The sequence below is a fragment of the Cucurbita pepo genome, chromosome 13, assembly GCF_057944985.1.
Source record: "Cucurbita pepo subsp. pepo isolate OVF chromosome 13, ASM5794498v1, whole genome shotgun sequence".
Lineage (NCBI taxonomy): Eukaryota > Viridiplantae > Streptophyta > Magnoliopsida > Cucurbitales > Cucurbitaceae > Cucurbita > Cucurbita pepo.
The window spans coordinates 15,815,406-15,833,445 of NC_141810.1; the positions used below are offsets into that span (position 1 = coordinate 15,815,406).

The 18,040-nt window shown below is 40.1% G+C and overlaps 4 protein-coding genes across 4 annotated transcripts; 3 read left to right on the top strand and 1 right to left on the bottom strand.

The window, feature by feature from the left end:
* The first annotated feature begins 802 nt into the window (after positions 1-802).
* On the top strand, positions 803-1,054 carry LOC147789788 (cytoplasmic tRNA 2-thiolation protein). The gene has a single exon (XM_087129578.1). The coding sequence runs from the start codon at positions 803-805 to the stop codon at positions 1,052-1,054; it is 252 nt and encodes an 83-aa protein (XP_086985704.1).
* Positions 1,055-1,557: 503 nt separating this feature from the next.
* On the top strand, positions 1,558-5,769 carry LOC111809191 (putative methyltransferase PMT11). Its single transcript, XM_023695575.2, has 9 exons — positions 1,558-2,357; positions 2,574-2,723; positions 2,814-3,084; positions 3,575-3,685; positions 4,035-4,194; positions 4,308-4,565; positions 4,643-4,765; positions 4,925-5,002; positions 5,175-5,769. Exons 1-9 carry the CDS (start codon positions 1,695-1,697, stop codon positions 5,380-5,382), a joined length of 2,022 nt encoding a protein of 673 aa, XP_023551343.2. The 5' UTR covers positions 1,558-1,694; the 3' UTR covers positions 5,383-5,769.
* A 980-nt stretch (positions 5,770-6,749) lies between these two features.
* LOC111809044 (putative protein phosphatase 2C 24) lies at positions 6,750-8,581 on the bottom strand. The gene is made up of 3 exons (XM_023695368.2): positions 7,983-8,581; positions 7,477-7,842; positions 6,750-7,369 (listed from the first exon to the last, which is right to left on the bottom strand). Exons 1-3 carry the CDS (start codon positions 8,367-8,369, stop codon positions 6,953-6,955), a joined length of 1,170 nt encoding a protein of 389 aa, XP_023551136.2. The 5' UTR covers positions 8,370-8,581; the 3' UTR covers positions 6,750-6,952.
* A 2,209-nt stretch (positions 8,582-10,790) lies between these two features.
* On the top strand, positions 10,791-17,779 carry LOC111808190 (uncharacterized). Its single transcript, XM_087116798.1, has 4 exons — positions 10,791-11,880; positions 12,109-12,654; positions 12,745-12,849; positions 17,458-17,779. Exons 1-3 carry the CDS (start codon positions 11,065-11,067, stop codon positions 12,844-12,846), a joined length of 1,464 nt encoding a protein of 487 aa, XP_086972924.1. The 5' UTR covers positions 10,791-11,064; the 3' UTR covers positions 12,847-12,849; positions 17,458-17,779.
* Positions 17,780-18,040: the final 261 nt, after the last annotated feature.

Sequence of the window (18,040 nt, forward strand, 5' to 3'; positions counted from 1 at the left end):
TAATGTTTCGTTTCTCTCTCTCTCTAACCAATGTGAGATATCCAATCCACCCCTTTGCAGGTCTAGCGTCCTCGTTGACACATTGCCTGATGTCTAGCTCTAATATCATTTGTAACCGTCCAAGCCCACCCCTAACAAATATTGTCCGCTTCCGCCCGTTACACATCATCGTCAGCCTCGTGACTTTAAAATAGAAAGATTTGCCCGCCCTTATAAAAAATGTTTATTTCCTCTCTCAACCGGACGTGGAGTCTCACCGATAAATTTAAATAATAACAAATAAAAATAAATCTTTGACCTCAACTCTGATGATTTAATTATGTTTTTTTTTTTTTTATAGATAAATGATAAGATACTAGTTTTGAGATATCATAAAATATTAGGTAGACTTTCAACTATTATCTTTTCAATTTTGGTCCCACAATTCTTATGTATGTTCACACTCCATTGAAATGAGATTTGTTCTATCAAAATAATAATAATAATAATAATAATAATAATAATAATAATAATAATAATAATAATAATAATAATAGGAATACATGTTGTATGGATAAAAAGCCCAATAGAAAGTCCAAATCCAGGCCCAATAATGAAACGACTAAGACGCAGTCCATTAACAAATTTGAGGAACACGATGAAGCGCCAGCCAAGTTGTTGATGAGCAAACGCATAGCATGAGAAGTTGCATCAAACAATCCTTGTGAGCAACTCCATGCCTCTCGTGCCGCCCTCTCCCTCCCTCTCTCTCCCCTTTAAAAGACACCTCCCAGCCGCCACCAAGCCCACACCACATTCAAAAATGGAGAACAATGAGAAGAAGCAAGGAGGAGACAACTTCTTTCAAATGCCACTTCACTATCCCAGATATTCGAAGATGGACTACGAGAACATGCCTGAATGGAAGCTCGACCGCCTTCTCCTCGAGTACGGTCTCCCAACTCATGGCAACTTGCCCTACAAACGACAATTCGCAATGGGTGCTTTCCTCTGGCATGATTACCACCCCACCTTTAAATTAGATCCCTCCCTTCTCAATAACAAACTTATGTAGTTTTAATCTCCACTTTCATCTTCATCATGCAATCAAATATGAGATTAAGAACTTCCATATATTCTCTCTCTTTTCATATATTATTAATTACACAAATTTTAAACAAAAAAAATAATAATAGTAATTAAATCCAAAATATTTTCACGGGAAAATGAGAAAATTCAGCGAATTTATCCTTTTTTGGAAACGCCATTTGTAAGGCTTATAAGAAGAAGTAACCCACGGTTATGAGCTCGTGGGTCACCGACGTTGGATATGGAAACTGGACTAAACGGCATTCCATTTATGGACTCGGTCTTAACACGTGGCATCTTCTCAGGCAGGCGATACGGAAACTCGGTACAACTCGGGGTGAGAACCCGCATCAATTTCCCTCGCCTTTTCGGACACGACGCCTAATGTTGTAATGTAAAAATGCAATCGTCGTATTTTCTTCCTCAAAATCCGTTAACTTCACTCCCATATTGATATTATTGTTTATACGTTGGAGAGCTGAATTCTGCAAATTCTCCTCCTCCGATTCCGCCTCCCAATTGCTTCGATTGTAGAGAAAGTGTCGAAGTTCCTGAGAGAGAGAGAGAGAGAGAGAGCTGGAGAAGTGGAGAAGATCTGAGATCTGGGACTCTGGAATTCAGCAAGAATGAGATCTGATTCGCTTGTGAACGCCGATTCATTTCGAGCTCCTCCATTATTCAAGATCGCTACTCTTGTTTTTGTTTCTGTTACCTTCTTTTACTTTGGGAAGCACTGGTCCGATGGGTACCAGCAGCTTATATTCTTCCAAAGCACCAGTGAAGCTCCTACGGTTTCACTTTCACCCAACTACAACAAGCACTTCAATATCTCTACTCTGATTCAACAGAATGACACGCAGACGCTTCCTGATAAGACGTTGAATCTCGACCCAACTCCATCGCCGTTGCTCGCTCCGAATCCCCCTCCGCCCTCCGATTCGGTGCAGAGATTTGGAATTGTGGACGAGAATGGAACAATGTCGGATCAATTTGAGGTCGGGGATTTGGATCCTGAATACGTGGAGAACAGGGGGAATTCCACGGAGGTTGACAATGGCGAGGGCGGTTCTCGGAGCTTCCGGATTAAGAAGTTTGCCCTCTGCCCTCAGAACATGAGTGAGTATATACCTTGTTTGGACAATGTGGACGCAATTTCAAAGCTCAAGTCAGTGGAGAAAGGGGAAAAGTTCGAGAGGCATTGCCCAGTCGCCGGTGGAGGTTTCAATTGCTTGATCCCTCCGCCGAAGGGGTACCAGACCCCAATCCCTTGGCCAAGAAGCAGAGACCAGGTATTGCTCGCTTTATACTTCCAATTACAGAAATTGAACGATTTGAAACTGCTACAACTAAAAGTTGTTTCTTTTGTGAAAGTATTTTGGAGTTTTCTTAATTTGGGCGTATCATCGGTTTTAGGTCTGGTTTTGGCGCTTTCTTAACTTAAGCGTATCATTGGTCTTAGGTCTGGTTTTGGAGTTTTTCTAACTTAGGCGTATCATTGGTTTTAGGTCTGGTTCAGCAATGTTCCTCATACTCGTCTGGTTGAGGATAAAGGGGGCCAAAACTGGATTACCAGAGACAAAGATAAGTTTAAATTTCCTGGAGGTGGGACACAGTTTATACATGGTGCAGACGAATATTTGGATCATATTTCTAAGGTAAATAAAACTGTAATTCTGAAAGTTCAGAATGCAAATTAAGCATTTGGTGGCATGGCATCTTATGCTGTTTCTCTTCATGTTAACTAGATGATCCCTGATATTGCATTTGGTCACCATACTCGCGTTGTCTTGGATATTGGATGTGGTGTTGCAAGTTTTGGCGCCTATTTGCTGTCTCGGAATGTCATTACCATGTCCATTGCTCCAAAAGATGTTCACGAGAATCAGATTCAGTTTGCTCTTGAACGTGGTGTACCTGCAATGGTTGCTGCATTTGCTACTCATCGCTTATTGTATCCCAGTCAAGCTTTTGACTTGATACATTGTTCGCGATGCAGAATCAACTGGACCCGTGATGGTAATTCTTTTTCAATCTCATCCACTATTTATCACGTAAATATGAACAGGGTAAAGAGTGAAATTCTCATTGGTACTCAATTTAAGAAAGGCATTTTTCTTCGCTAGAACAATTCTAGACGTTCATTAGCTGTGCTTGATATCAGATTCAATGAGCAAACGAAAACTATTGTATGAAGTAAAATTCTTTTTAGGGTACTTAGCACTATAACTCGTACTCCCTAACACTTTTTCAGAGTGAAACTTCTTACTCTTTCGCCTTGGGCCGTAAATCATTGTTGTCATAAATAAACATCAAGATTGCCTGTTTACTTTGTTGCTCATGAAGACCTCAGTTTATTTCTAATAGGTTTCTTGAAATTAATGTTTCCAATGTGCCAGGCATTGTCTAGCTAAATTATTTGCCTAGTGAAGCTTTGCTCTGTGAAGCATATTTACTTTAGGTTTGTCTCATGTCTGTTGATTTCTAATCTTCAACTTGTCCTATGAAGATGGCATTTTGCTGCTTGAGCTTAACCGAATGCTCAGGGCCGGTGGATACTTTGCGTGGGCAGCACAACCTGTTTATAAGCATGAAGAAGTTTTGGAGGAACAGTGGGAAGGTAACTAAAAGCTTACTTAAGATCTCCTGCCGATGGTGTGTTTTTGCCTTAAGAGTTTGGCCTGCACTCTGGAAGGGCAATTCTCAGTTAGAGCTTTGAAATTTTTGCACTTTACAGTTTCTTAGTGACACGAACACTCTTATCTTGCAAGTTCCTTTTGTCCTTCTAGAATAAGTAATACAACCTGTTTGATACAAGATTGAGATGATAAGAACAAACATCTAAGAGTCCTGTGGCAACTTATATGTTGTATACACCTACTTTTTGTTAGTTCGGGTGAAATTGACCTGATCTTTTCTCTGAACTTTCAAGTGTTGCTTACGTGTGAATTTTTCCTTGTGGTTGTCAGAGATGCTCAATTTGACCACCCGACTATGTTGGGAGTTCGTGAAAAAAGATGGATATATTGCAATTTGGCAGAAGCCATTAAATAATAGTTGTTATCTAAATCGTCAGGCAGAAACTAAACCTCCACTTTGTGACCAAGATGACGACCCAGATAGAGTATGGTATGATTCTTAGAGAATTGTAGTGTGTGTTCTTATATTTTCCTTTCTTTGTAGAGTTAGTTTTTTTCTATGTGATTTTTGTGCATAATCTTTGATTACTTCTTTGGAGACAGGAATGTAGATCTTAAGACATGCATCTCCCGTCTTCCAGAAGATGGTTATGGGGCAAATGTCACTGTTTGGCCTGAACGGTTGCATACACCACCTGGTAGGCTTCAGACAATTCAATACGATGCGTACATTTCCCGAAATGAGCTCTTCAAGGCAGAATCTAAATACTGGAATGAGATAATAGACAGCTATGTTCGTGCATTTCATTGGAAAACGTTCAGACTAAGAAATGTAATGGATATGAGAGCGGGATTTGGAGGGTATGTTTACCAACCACCTGATCTACCACTTCTTCATTCTTCCCATGATATATTTGCTTAAGATCTTGTGTTAACAGATTTGCAGCGGCGTTGGTTGATCTTAAACTAGATTGCTGGGTGTTGAATGTTGTTCCTGTTAGTGGGCCTAACACCTTGCCTGTTATTTATGATCGTGGACTTATTGGAGTTATGCACGATTGGTAACATAAGCCTTTTTACTTATAATATACGTAAAAACAATCAGAAAAATTTCATAAATTTATTAGCATCAAGCTTTTGGATGCATGTTTTAAACTACACTGATATAAAAAGATAATGTTGATTACTGAAAACAGAACAACAATATTGTAACATGTCAGGTGCGAACCATTTGATACATATCCAAGAACCTACGACTTATTGCATGCAGCTGGTTTGTTCTCAGTCGAAAGGAAAAGGTATCCCATATTAATTCGATTTCTCTGTTTGATTTTCTATAGATGTAATCTATTCCTGGTTTACACTCCTTTCCTTCCCCTAATTCATAATAATGTATTCCAATGAGATCAACCGAGTGAATTTGAAAATCATTGTGATGGGTACCAACTGTCAAATTGATGCGTGTTTCAGGTGCAATATATCAACCATAATGCTTGAGATGGATAGAATACTGAGACCAGGTGGACGAGTGTACATTCGAGACTCCGTTGCAGTCATGGATGAGCTTCAAGGCATTGGGAAGGCCATGGGTTGGCATGTGAATGTGCGGGATACGTCGGAAGGTCCTCATGCAAGTTATAAGATCATGATGGCTGACAAGCTCCTCACAAGAGCATAAAAATGAAGTGAAAATGTTCCAGCCCCTAAATTACTAACCCCCCTATTTAAGGGCAGATTGGCGAAGCAAAGAAATGGCAACCATCTGTCTTAAGAAGCAATAAAAAGATGTTTACTGAGAGATCATCTCAAGAGTGAAGACTTCTGGATGCCCCTGGTTTACCAATTCCAACATGTAATCAACCACGTAGGTACTCTCTATTATACCTCCACCATTTAGCTGACATTATATTAGCTGATATAGTTCATTCTATTCTGTTATAAATTATTATAACTGGCTTCAAAATGAGAGCCAAATTTGTTGAGTCGATTTTTGTCACCCAATTGTAAACATTTCACCGTTTGTAATTTTGCTAATTAGCGGCAAATAGTTGCTTTGTTGTGTCCACTGATGGATATTCTACGTGTCTTCACATTCCGAATGACTTGGTTGAGCATTATTATCACCCTCGTGTCTTCACATTCCGATCATGTAAATCCAATAGTATTAAAACTTGTTCTTCTGAGTTGAAACTCGAGATTCACAGCTTCAAGTTTTATAAAATCTAGGTCTTCTTAATTGTGAATGTAATGCTCTCACTAGTAATGGATTGTTTCCAAAGCTGCCATGCTTGATATTGGAGAAAATCAGAACTCCCTTTCATATGTCAGAGTATTAGATATAGATGAGTGTAGAGTATGATTAGAATATGATAGCAAAGTGGGAATCTTTCTGTTGAAATAGAGACATAACAGGAGACATCACTCTATTTATTGCCTGCCTGGGTTTGGGTCTCAAGAAAAAGTGGTGGATTTGATTCTTACAAAAAACATGAACGAAAAAGTAGATTGTGCTTTTTATCTCTTCTCGGCTCTCTGTGTATATTATGTGCGTGTGTATGTGTGTGTGTCTCTCTCTCTCTTGCATTGCAGTTGCAGAATGGATGCAGATTCGCTGGTGATATTGCGTAATCAATCTGGAGAGGGATAGAGTATAAACTAAATGGGTATGAGCATAAGTTCCAAAGACTGTTCGGGAAATTGTCAATGACGTAGAACACTGACATCTTTGAAATTTTCAACTCTGTCCCTGTCGTTTGGTTCTCCTTTGAGACAGGGGGGAGGAAAAGGTTGAGCATTATTATATAATACTCCACTTTCTATTGATTTTTCTAGATTCCAAGCTTCATAGATTGAACTAAACCTTAACTTTAAAGTCAAAATATTATGGCTTTATCCTTTCTGATTACGCCCTCGTTTTCAGTTAATGGCAGCTGAAATGGAATCAATTTAATGAAATCTAACCTTTCTTAGTGGGCTCTGTTTTTCAACATTTCATTGGCAAGCGTTCATTCAAGATGTTTTGATTGATCTAGTTAAAAAAGAGAGTGAATTCATGGCATCTCATCCATTCATTTCTCTTCCTTAAATCACAATCTAAGCTAAAGCTAAGATCAACCACTAATGTCTCCCCATTAATTTATCATCAAAATATACTAAGCTAATTTCTCCAACCTTAAATTCAAACACGAAATGAAACCAAACAATAAAAAAAAGGAACATATTTCTATTTGGGTGTGTTCTTGAGGACGCTAATTTAGAGTTCGGTGACATCTCCTCAAATCTATGACCACTACGCTAATGTTATCTGAGCTATGCTTCGCCATGGCCAACTTCGTCAGCACAATGGAGGCGTCGGAGCAAGTTTTGTCACTGCCGCTCAACGATGATGTGGAAGCCGGCGGAGCCCGCATGCAGGTTCGTACGACGTCGCACGCTGTTTCATTGGAAACGACGTCCCACAGGCCATCGGTGGCCAAGATTAAGAACTCATCCTCCCCGGTCCGATCCACCTCCACCACCTCTGGCTCCGATATCACGTACGGTTTTAGATAACCATCTCCTATGGCTCTTGACATCGCTAAAACTCCCAACACTCTCGCCCCGTCCCAGTAAATCACTCGCCCGCCTCTCGATTCTATACGAGACAATTCGTCCGGTCGATCTGGCTGCAAAACTACCAAAATTTCAGAATTTTATTCAAATCATAAAAATTCAAAAAAATGGGAAATTCACAAAACACACGCCCAATCCTCAACGAGAGTATTGGACGTACCTTATGATCGGAGGAGAGGGGGAGGACACTAGTTTTCCGGCAAAGCACGGCGCGGGAATCGCCGCAGTTGGAGATGATGAGCTGGTGGGGCGTTACGATGGCAACCAGAGCGGTTGATCCAACGGTGTCGTATTGGCGAGGAGTCTGGAGTTTGCATCTGCAACTATCCGTATTTTTATTTTTGTCGTCGTCTTCGTCGTCGTCGTCGTCGTCGTCGTCGTCGTGATGGCAGTACTCCTTGACTTCCTCATCCATACGCCCAAAGCTTCGTTGCATCAATGTCTTCCACTCCATTGATTCTCCTAATTCGCTTTCAATCTCTTCCTTCAATAGTTCATGCATTCGATTTTCGCACCTCACTGACACCTAATTAATTATAATTAATTACACCCAAAAAAAAAAAAAAAAAAAAAAAAAAAACCCCAAATTAAGGAATTCAATTTTTTTTTTAGCCAAAATTGATGAAACTGAAAAGGCGGCGGCGGTGGAGGTGTTGTTATTCTTACATGAGAGCAGCCATGGCCGTCGAAGACCCCAAAAAAGTGAAGGGGAATCTGGGGTTGATTTCTGTAAGTAGCGAAGCATGGATGAAGCGAAACCGTGTCCTCCATTTCTCTTCTTCTTCCGCAAACAGAGGTGACCCCATATTTAGCCGTCTCCACACCATCAACATTATTATCCACTTTTTTGCACCGCCGGAGGGAATGATGAACACCGCGGCGTTTCCGTCCCTGGTGCGAGGGCGGCGTAGACGGCGGCGACGACGACGAAGCAGATTCATCGGCAGCGGCATTGTGGTGAAGAAACTCCTTTGTCCGGCGAGCCGAGTTTCGGGGTCGAGATTTTGGTCGGGGAGAGGGCTCGCCATCCCCAGCAAAGCAAATCTCAGCCATGTTATTGCGGTGAAAAATGGGATTTGAATTAAAATAAAAATATATATGAAGATGGAAAAAGGTTGAAGAATATATATAGATGTGTATATATATGTGTGTGTGTGCGCATTAGAGTGCGTGAGGCTTAGAGTGGAAACATCGGAATGGAAGAATTTTAAAGAGGAGTGGCCGACGTAGACGCATGATCTGTAAGCCCTAAGATATTCGGCCGAAAGTTTCCCCTCGTCTGCCTGACACCCAGCAACTCCTTTTTTCATTATTTACTCTTTTTTCCCTTCTCTTCTTTTTTATTTCAATTCCATCCATAACTTTTCCCAATTTTCATTCTAAGTCCCTTTCACTATTTGTAATCCCTCAAGTTTACACCTAAAAGATATTGTTATCTTTGAATTACCTTCGAGGTTTCAAAATGTATGTATTACAAAGAAGTGAAATGTTTTGTTTTTATCTTCAACCGACGTGGAATCTTACAATCTACCTCTAAGTGTTTGACTTTGATACCATTTATAAAAGTCCAAGTCTACCGCGCAGCACATATTGTTCTGTTTTGTATGTTACATATCATTGCAGCCTCATGATTTTAAAACATATTTGTTAGGATGCTGGCCACCAACAAGTGAATTGTGAGATCTCCAATTGATCCAACAAGTGAATTGTGAGATCCAATATCAATTGGAGAGGAGGAATGATGCATTCTTTACGTGGAAATGGAAATCTATTTTAAAGTTGTAAATTTTAGAAAATATGGGTGATTTGGGGAAAAAGGCAAGAATTGGGGGCTGAAGTTGCAATTTAAGGAATAGAAATGAGTTTGGAAGAGTAGAAGGGATGAACGAAAGGGGGGGGGGGGGGGGGGGGGAAGAAATAAGAATTTTGGGGAGGAGAGGCAAGTTGAGTAAAAAAAAGGTACACGTGGCAGAATGAGGTGTCGACAGCGGAGCTTCCAGTACTGACACGCCTCTGGTCCTCAGCCGACCGCCTCCCCCTCCCCGCCACTTTCTCCCACTGTCTCTCTTCTTTTTTTTCTTTTTCATTTTTTTAATTTCCATTTGCCGTTTCTCTTTTAGCAGTTCAATAGAATTTTATACGTGGCATCCTTTCGTCATCCCACTCTTACCCTTCTTGGAACTAAACACGCCCCCGTGGTCCCCACTCTGTTTCCTTCTCCACACGTGGCGCAATCTCCAACCCCGAACTAACCATTATTTCTTCTTCAATTATTATTATTTTCTTTTTTAAATAAATAAAGGTAAGGATTCAAAGTTCATATATATCAATCAATTTCATCAATTCAGGTACGAGGCTATTTTGTTTTTTTAATTATCACATACTAATTAATTTCATTCTTTACTTTAATATTCGTATACAAAAACATTTATTACGAGTGGGTAAACATTTCTTTTGCAGTCGCATTTTAAAAATGGCGAGGCTAATGACAATATCGACTAGCGATGAATTTAAGCTATTATAAATAGTATAAAAGTTAGGAATCAAGCAGCGTGTCAGCTAGGCGCTGGTCCCCAAAGAAGTGGATTACAGGAATCTACATTGTTTGAAGAGAAAAAACGAAGCATCACTTACAAGGATGTGGAAACTCATCCCTAATAAACATATTCAATATATATATATATATATATATATATATATATATATATATATATATATATATATATTAAATACATCTCGTTATTGTGTAAATCATGTTGACAATAATTTGAATATGGGCTTGATAGCCCAAACCCATGCGTCACGTCAGATAAAATTACTATTATTAGTGTCTTAAAGAGTGACGTCACCGTTGTTATCCGACACGTGGCTTATGGCAGTTGGCTGTCTCAACTAGAACTGACGTGGCGTGGACAAATAGATGAAAAGTTTCTAATTTGATGCGATTATAGAGATTAAGAAATTCAGAATAGATCAAATACAATGGCTTTATTATAAGATTAAAAAATAACATTTAAACTATAAGGTTGAAAGGCCTTTTAAAATGGTCAGTTTGTTTCTATTTTATTATAAGATCAAGAAAATCTCATATTAATATGCATTTCAACGTTACCACTTATTTTTTTCATTATTTTTTTAAAAATATTTTAGGGTCTACAATCCTTCCTACTAAAAACATAATATTAATATTGATCTAAATAATATTAAACAATTGAATATTAAACAATTAAGGACGTTGGACTATAGTCTATATCTATAAAATGTACATAAGTTTTAGGTTGAAGGAATTTTTTTGTGGATGATATTAATCTTAAGCCTTGCCTAATGTATTCCATAGGGTCAAATTAAGAATTTAATCTAAACTTCAAATTAATAAATAATGACCATTTATTTTTAATAATTAAATCTAAACTTATAACTTTGAGTTTATATTTAATCTCGAGTTAATCCTATTAGGATTAGTGGGATCACCAATTCAACGTTGTATCTTTATATACTCGAAACAGTCCAAACGTAGCAGGGCGGATAACACGAGTTTGTTGGTTTTTAGAGGCCAAACAGGGGAATACCCGCTTGGCACTTCAAAAAAAGGATGTCATTTCCTTCTCAAACCAGGATTCTCCGGCCGCCCAACACGCCATTTTAAAGGAAAAAGGTTGTAATTGCTTCATCCATCCATCACGTTCAGTTCTTCGCTCTAGTTCATTTCCCCTGTTTTCCTCTGTTTTCCTCTGTTTGCAGTTTCAAAATGCAGACACACAACACGACCACTCACACTACAGGTTCGAGGACCAATCAGCGTCTACTTAACACTTTCAAACACTCCTTTGCATTTCCCGATAAACTATCCGCCTTTTTGCTTCTACTGCCAAGAGCCGCCGTCCTGCTCTGCCTCCTCGTCTCCTCCTCCCTCCTCCTCCGCTCTGTTTTCTCTTCTTCTCCATCCCACCGCTTCATCCTTCCCGACCACATATCCACTTCCCCCACCAACATATCCCACATCGTATTCGGAATTGGCGCGTCTGTTCAAACGTGGGAAGCGCGCAGTCTCTACACCCATCTCTGGTGGAACCCCAACCGGTATCGAGGGTTCGCTTGGCTCGACAGGGAGCCGGGAGAAACCAAAAACCTGGTTCCATATCGGGTGTCGGAGTCGTGTGATGGAGTGGGTTATTCGTGCACGACGGCGGCGGTTCGTATGGCTCGAATTGTGGTGGAGAGTTACAAATTGGGACTGAAAAACGTGAGGTGGTTCGTTATGGGGGATGATGATACCGTGTTTTTCACGGAGAATTTAGTTTCTGTGTTAGCGAAATATGATCACAATCAGATGTACTACATTGGTGGGAACTCTGAGAGCATTGAGCAAGACCAGATTCACTCCTACCAGATGGCCTTCGGCGGCGGTGGATTCGCAATCAGTTACCCACTCGCCGCCCAGTTAGTCAACGTCATGGACGGTTGTCTTCAACGCTACAGTTATTTCTACGGTTCCGATCAAAGGGTATGGGCCTGTATTACCGAGCTCGGCGTGCACCTCACAACAGAACGTGGGTTCCACCAGGTAAAAGTCCCTTTTCTGTTACATTCTGTAGTTGGTAATACACGTGGCATATTCTGAATGGTTTTAAAACATAAGTACTGCCGTCAATTACTCTTCTGACACGTTTAATGATTGAGGAATAGTTAGGAAATCAACAACACCAGTTAAGTCGGATTCTGCGTCGGCGGCGGTCTGTCAAATTGAGGGAAATTTGACGTTGATGATGGCATTTGTTTTCAATTTGTGCAGTTTGATATTAAAGGTGACCCATATGGGATATTGGCAGCGCATCCATTGGCACCACTTGTATCGCTTCATCACCTTGATCGCTTGGAGCCATTGTTTCCTAATCAAACAAGGATTGACTCATTGAATTTACTTATGCAAGCATACCGAATGGACTCGTCTCGAATTCTTCAGCAAAGTTTATGCTACGACCGGAGGAGAAAATGGTCTGTCTCCATCGCATGGGGCTACTCTGTTCAGATATATCCTTTCATGGTGGCAGCCACGGACTTGGAGATTCCATTTCAGACGTTCAAGACATGGAGGACCTGGAGCGATGGACCCTTCAACTTCAATACACGTCCTGTGAATTCTGACCCGTGCTGGCGACCGGTTGTTTACTTTTTGAAGCAAGCTCAAGAGGTGGGCTCAAGGAGTATCAAATCCAGATACGAAAGGTTCGTGGCTAAGGAAGAGAAAGTATGCGAGACCATTGAATACGCTCGGGTCATGGCGGTGAAAGACGTTACTGTCTCCTCAACGAAGATGGACACAGAGCAATGGATGAAGGTCACGATCTCTGTTTCCCTCTGACACATTTATTTAAAACATTCTCATTTGGACATGTCATTAATGTTGTCTATTTGATTGAATGTACAGGCAGCTCAAAGACAGTGTTGTGAGATTATGGATCGGGGAAGGAATGACAATATCGGGATTAGGATTAGGAAATGCAGGAACAGTGAAACAATTACAACATAGATGCTTGATGTTGTGCGCCGAAAGCGGAACAAATGTACTCACAACACCAAAGTTATTCAAGACATACAATATGACTCTCAAAACTTGATGATTTCAACAGCAGAAAGAATGGCATTATATAGCCTTCTGTTAAACCTAAAGATAAACTAACAAGCCAAAAAAAGACCTTGAGAATAGGTCTTGGTCCTAGAGAATAGGGCTTATGACAGTGTTCAACAATCTCCACCTTGTCATAAGATCTCCAAGTTGATAGCTAATTTGGTTGCTACCATGTCAACACACTACTCCCTTCCGACGTTGATGAAATCTAAACAATGCCAGAACTTTTCACGAGTGATAACCTTTGTCAACATATCAGCAGGGTTATCAGCTGTTCCAATTTTTAATAACCGAATATCCCCTTTGCTAATAATTTCTCGAATAAAGTGAAAACGGACATCAATGTGTTTTGTACGAGCATGATGGACTTGATTTTTTGACAAGCAAATAGCGCTCTGGCTATCACAAAATACATCTATATGTTCCTGCAAAATACCCAAGTCATTGATCAAACCATGCATCCAAATAGCTTCTTTAAAAGCTTCTGTTACTGCCATATACTCTGCTTCAGTGGTAGACAATGCAACAGTAGACTGCAATGTTGAACGCCAACAAACAGGTCCACCAGCCATAGTAAATAAATAACCCGTAGTAGATCGTCGCTTATCCAAATCACCAGCATAATCAGAATCCACATAACCAGCTACACGATTGTCAAGCTTAAACATTTCTTGTTTTTGAAACTTAATACCAACATCAATAGTGCCAAGAATGTACCTAAGAATCCATTTTACAGCCTGCCAATGCTCTTTACCAGGATTATGCATATAACGACTCACCATGCTTACTGCGTGTGAAAGATCAGGTCGAGTACACACCATAGCATACATCAACGCACCAACAGCATTTGTATAAGGAATGTTCTCCATATACCTTTTGTCATCATCAGAACTTGGACACATGGAAGCACTAAGCTTGAAATGAGGAGCAAGTGGAGTACTAACGGGTTTGGTTGAATTATTCAAACTAAATCTTGACAATACCTTGCGTAGATATTGAGACTGAGTCAACCAGACTGTACCTTTTTTCCGATCTCGCTCTATCTCCATTCCAAGTATTTTCTTTGCATTGCCTAAGTCTTTCATTTCAAATGTTTTAGAAAGCTCATCTTTGAGCTTATCAATCTCCATCTGTCTCTTTGAAGCAATTAACATATCATCAACATATAAGAGCAAATAGATAAACGATCCATCATCGAGACACCGATAATACACACAATGGTCAAATTGACTATGAGTATACATATGCTCTACCATGAAATGATCAAACCTTTTATACCATTGGCGAGGGGATTGCTTCAGCCCATACAAAGATTTCTTCAATCTGCATACTAAATGTTGTTGTCCAACTACTTGGAAACCAACTGGTTGCGCCATATATATTTCTTCTTCCAAATCTCCATGCAAAAAAGCAGTTTTTACATCAAGTTGTGCAAGCTCAAGATTAAATTGAGCAACCAAAGCCAACAAAATTCGAATGGAAGAATGTTTTACCACAGGTGAGAAAATTTCATTGTAATCAATACCTTCCTTTTGTGCGTAACCTTTAGCCACAAGTCGAGCCTTATAACGTATACCAGAAGAGTCTTCCTTTTTTGCAAAAACCCATTTACAACCAATTTCCTTCTTACCTTTTGGAAGTGGTACCAAATCCCAAGTTTGATTTATCTCCAATGATGCTATCTCCTGATTCACAGCCTCTTGCCAGTGTAAGCTATCCGGGCTCTGAATAGCATCTTTGTAGCTGTTAGGAACTCCATCAATCAAAGAGAAAGCATATGCTATCGTATCATCAAACCTTGCAGGTTTTCGAATTACCCTTCGTGGTCTATTCTTGGCGATTGACTCAGGTTCCTCCACTCTTTCATTCACAAGGCTTTGCTCCTCAAGACTTTGCTCTTTTTGTTCTAAGACATCAAAGTTATTATTTACCTGATCAATAGGTTCTTCGGTAGGAGCAACCACATCAGGAGAGAACACCACCTTCTCCACCTGCTTCAATGCCTCGTCATTATTTTCAATTTTCTGCAAAAACATTCCAGACTCATCGAATGTCACATCTCGACTATTAACAATTTTACTTGTTTCTGGACACCATAACCTATAGCCCTTCACACCTTTGCTAAAGCCCATAAACTTGGCTTTTTTTGCTCTAGGATCCAGTTTTGAGTTTGTCACATGATAATAAGCAGGACACCCAAACACATGCAATTTATCATAATCACTAACAGGACTACCTGACCATACCTCAAGCGGAGTTCTCCCACCGTTTCCAGAAACAGGTAAACGATTCACCAAGTGAACTGCATAACTGAGAGCCTCAGCCCAAAATGCCTTACTCAATCCTGCTTGAGACAATATGCATCGAACCTTCTCTATTAATGTCTGGTTCATTCTCTCAGCAACTCCATTTTGTTGTGGCTTACCAGGAACAGTGAAGTGTCGAACGATCCCTTCATCTCGGCATACTTTAAGGAATGGATCATAAGTATATTCTCCCCCGTTGTCTGATCTCAGCTTTTTGATTTTCCTATCCGTCTGATTCTCTACCATTTTCTTCCACTCTAGGAAGATTTGGAGAACCTCGTTTTTGTGCCTCATGGGATACATCCAAACTCTCTTCGAGTAGTCATCAATAAAGGTGACAAACCACCTCTTTCCTCCCAATGAGACATTCTTTGTGGGACCCCATACATCGGTGTGAACATAATCCAAAATACCCTTTGTTTGGTGTATAGCTGTACCAAACTTCACATTTTTTTGTTTACCAAATATACAATGTTCACAGAAATCAATTTTTCCAGTTGTGGCACCCTTAAGGACTCCTTGGTTCACCAATGTCTGAAGCGCCTTCTCACCAGCATGCCCGAGTCGCATGTGCCATAATTTCGATATGTCTTGTTCTTTCGAACTTGCCATAGCAGCATGCCCAATTATTGTGGTTCCGTTGAGGTAGTATATGCTACCTCTTCTAGTTCCTGTAATTGCCACCAAAGCTCCACGAGCTACTTTCAAATTCCCTCCTTCCAAAATGATGCGATAACCACTCGCATCCAAAACGCCAAGTGAAATCAAGTTTTTCTTCAAGTCAGGAACATACCTCACATCTTTGAGTTTTCGTATAACCCCATCAAACATCTTGATTTGTACTGAGCCGATTCCCATTATCTTGCAAGTACTATCATTACCCATATAGACAACTCCACCATTGAACTTTTTGAAGTCCAAAAACATCTCTTTGTTGGGACACATATGATAGGAGCACCCAGAATCAAGAATCCATTCCATGGTTTGGCTGGCTGATAGGGAGATTGTCAAGGCATCATCAGTGTCGTCATCTTTAACCACATTGGACTTCGACCCCTTCTCTTTTAAGATCGAACAATCTTTTTTCCAATGGCCTTTCTGTCGACAATATGCACACTCATTTTTATCAAGTTTTCTCCAATTATCAGATCTACCTCTCGACTTTAATCGAGACTCTCCACATTCGTTCCTTTTCCAAGTAGAAGTTCTTCCATGAGCAGTGAGAACATTTGAGCTAGAGTTTTGATACGTCTCCTTTTCCTTCTTTCGCATCTCATTGTTTATTAAGGCATTTGAAACATCTTCAAAATCAATATTAGTGATTCCATGTAGTAGGGTTGTTACTAAAAACTCGTAGGATTCCGGCAAAGAGTTTAATAACAACAACGCCTTGTCCTCGTCATCAATCTTAACATCAAGATTGAGCAAATCAGTGATGATTTTGTTAAAATCATCCAAATGCTCAGCCATTGAGATACCTTCCTTGTAGTCAAAACGGAAGAGTTTCTTCTTCAAATAGAGTTTATTTTCCATACTCTTCTTCATATATTTCGCTTCAAGCTTGTCCCATAATTCTTTCGCCATGGTAACCTTCATAAATGGATATTTCTGATCCTTGCCAAGACAGGATCGAATAATTCCACAGGCTTGCCGATTTAATTTTGTCCATTCTGCTTCTGTCATGTCTTCAGGCATCTCCTCTTGGAGAGAAACATCGAGGTCTTGCATGACCAGCAAATCGCTAACTTCGCCTCGCCAAACACCAAAATTATTGGTTCCATCAAATTTTTCTACTTCGAGATTGGAACTCCACACTCTCGATCCACGTCGTGATGGTTCGGCCATTTGCAATAATTAATCTGGATGTAACTCAAAAACACAATTCTTGAAAACTGATTTTCAAGAGAATAAACACGATTGTGAGCACGTCTAATGGTCGATGAGGCCCAAACTTTCACAATACCCCCAAATACCACAACAATGCTCTGATACCACTTGTTGTGCGCCGAAAGCGGAACAAATGTACTCACAACACCAAAGTTATTCAAGACATACAATATGACACTCAAAACTTGATGATTTCAACAGCAGAAAGAATGGCATTATATAGCCTTCTGTTAAACCTAAAGATAAACTAACAAGCCAAAAAAAGACCTTGAGAATAGGTCTTGGTCCTAGAGAATAGGGCTTATGACAGTGTTCAACACTTGATTCTCCCATGAAAATGTCCGTTTAATTTGGACACTTTTAAGAATTATGTTCTGAACTTTAATAGCTAAAATGTAGTAAATATAGATGAGATTGTGAGCTATGGCACATCAAACAATGATGCGGAGGAGAGTAGATTCCAGGGCGGCGTGTGGAGACAGAGCAAGTATGTAGAGCTCCGGCTGCGGCTGCGGCTGCCTAGGGGTCGGCGTTTCTGCATACTCTGCTTACACACAGACACACATGCATAGTACTGACAGCAAACGCCATGTCTTCCCCAAAACTTACATTCTCAATAAACGCAAAAATGGGTTCTCTTTTTTGCTGTCATCCCATATTCCAAGTTCAGAATTCAAAAATGGGGTTCTCCTGGCGAGTTTATGCATGTATCCCCTGAACCCCAGCCTCTCAATTTGCCTGCCCTCAGTGAGCTTGGAACTTGAACATTTATGTTTTATATGGAAAAAGTCTTGAAAATAGGGACGTTTATTAATCTTTAATGTTTCTCCAGAAGCTGTCACTCACTTCAGCTTCGAAACACGGGCCCTTCATTGGGTGGCAAAAAGGCTTCTCTGTTTCCT

Bases quoted from the DNA above. Each gene is read 5' to 3' on its own strand.
- LOC111808190 (XM_087116798.1), top strand. From the start codon at position 11,065: ATGCAGACACACAACACGACCACTCACACTACAGGTTCGAGGACCAAT. The intron at 11,881-12,108 runs GTAAAAGTCCCT...CAATTTGTGCAG, and splicing joins CAGAACGTGGGTTCCACCAG to TTTGATATTAAAGGTGACCC. The intron at 12,655-12,744 runs GTCACGATCTCT...TTGAATGTACAG, and splicing joins ACACAGAGCAATGGATGAAG to GCAGCTCAAAGACAGTGTTG.
- LOC111809044 (XM_023695368.2), bottom strand. From the start codon at position 8,369: ATGGCTGAGATTTGCTTTGCTGGGGATGGCGAGCCCTCTCCCCGACCA. The intron at 7,843-7,982 runs GTAAGAATAACA...ATAATTAATTAG, and splicing joins ACGGCCATGGCTGCTCTCAT to GTGTCAGTGAGGTGCGAAAA. The intron at 7,370-7,476 runs GTACGTCCAATA...GTAGTTTTGCAG, and splicing joins CCCTCTCCTCCGATCATAAG to CCAGATCGACCGGACGAATT.
- LOC111809191 (XM_023695575.2), top strand. From the start codon at position 1,695: ATGAGATCTGATTCGCTTGTGAACGCCGATTCATTTCGAGCTCCTCCA. The intron at 2,724-2,813 runs GTAAATAAAACT...CATGTTAACTAG, and splicing joins ATTTGGATCATATTTCTAAG to ATGATCCCTGATATTGCATT. The intron at 5,003-5,174 runs GTATCCCATATT...TGCGTGTTTCAG, and splicing joins TTCTCAGTCGAAAGGAAAAG to GTGCAATATATCAACCATAA.
- LOC147789788 (XM_087129578.1), top strand. From the start codon at position 803: ATGGAGAACAATGAGAAGAAGCAAGGAGGAGACAACTTCTTTCAAATG.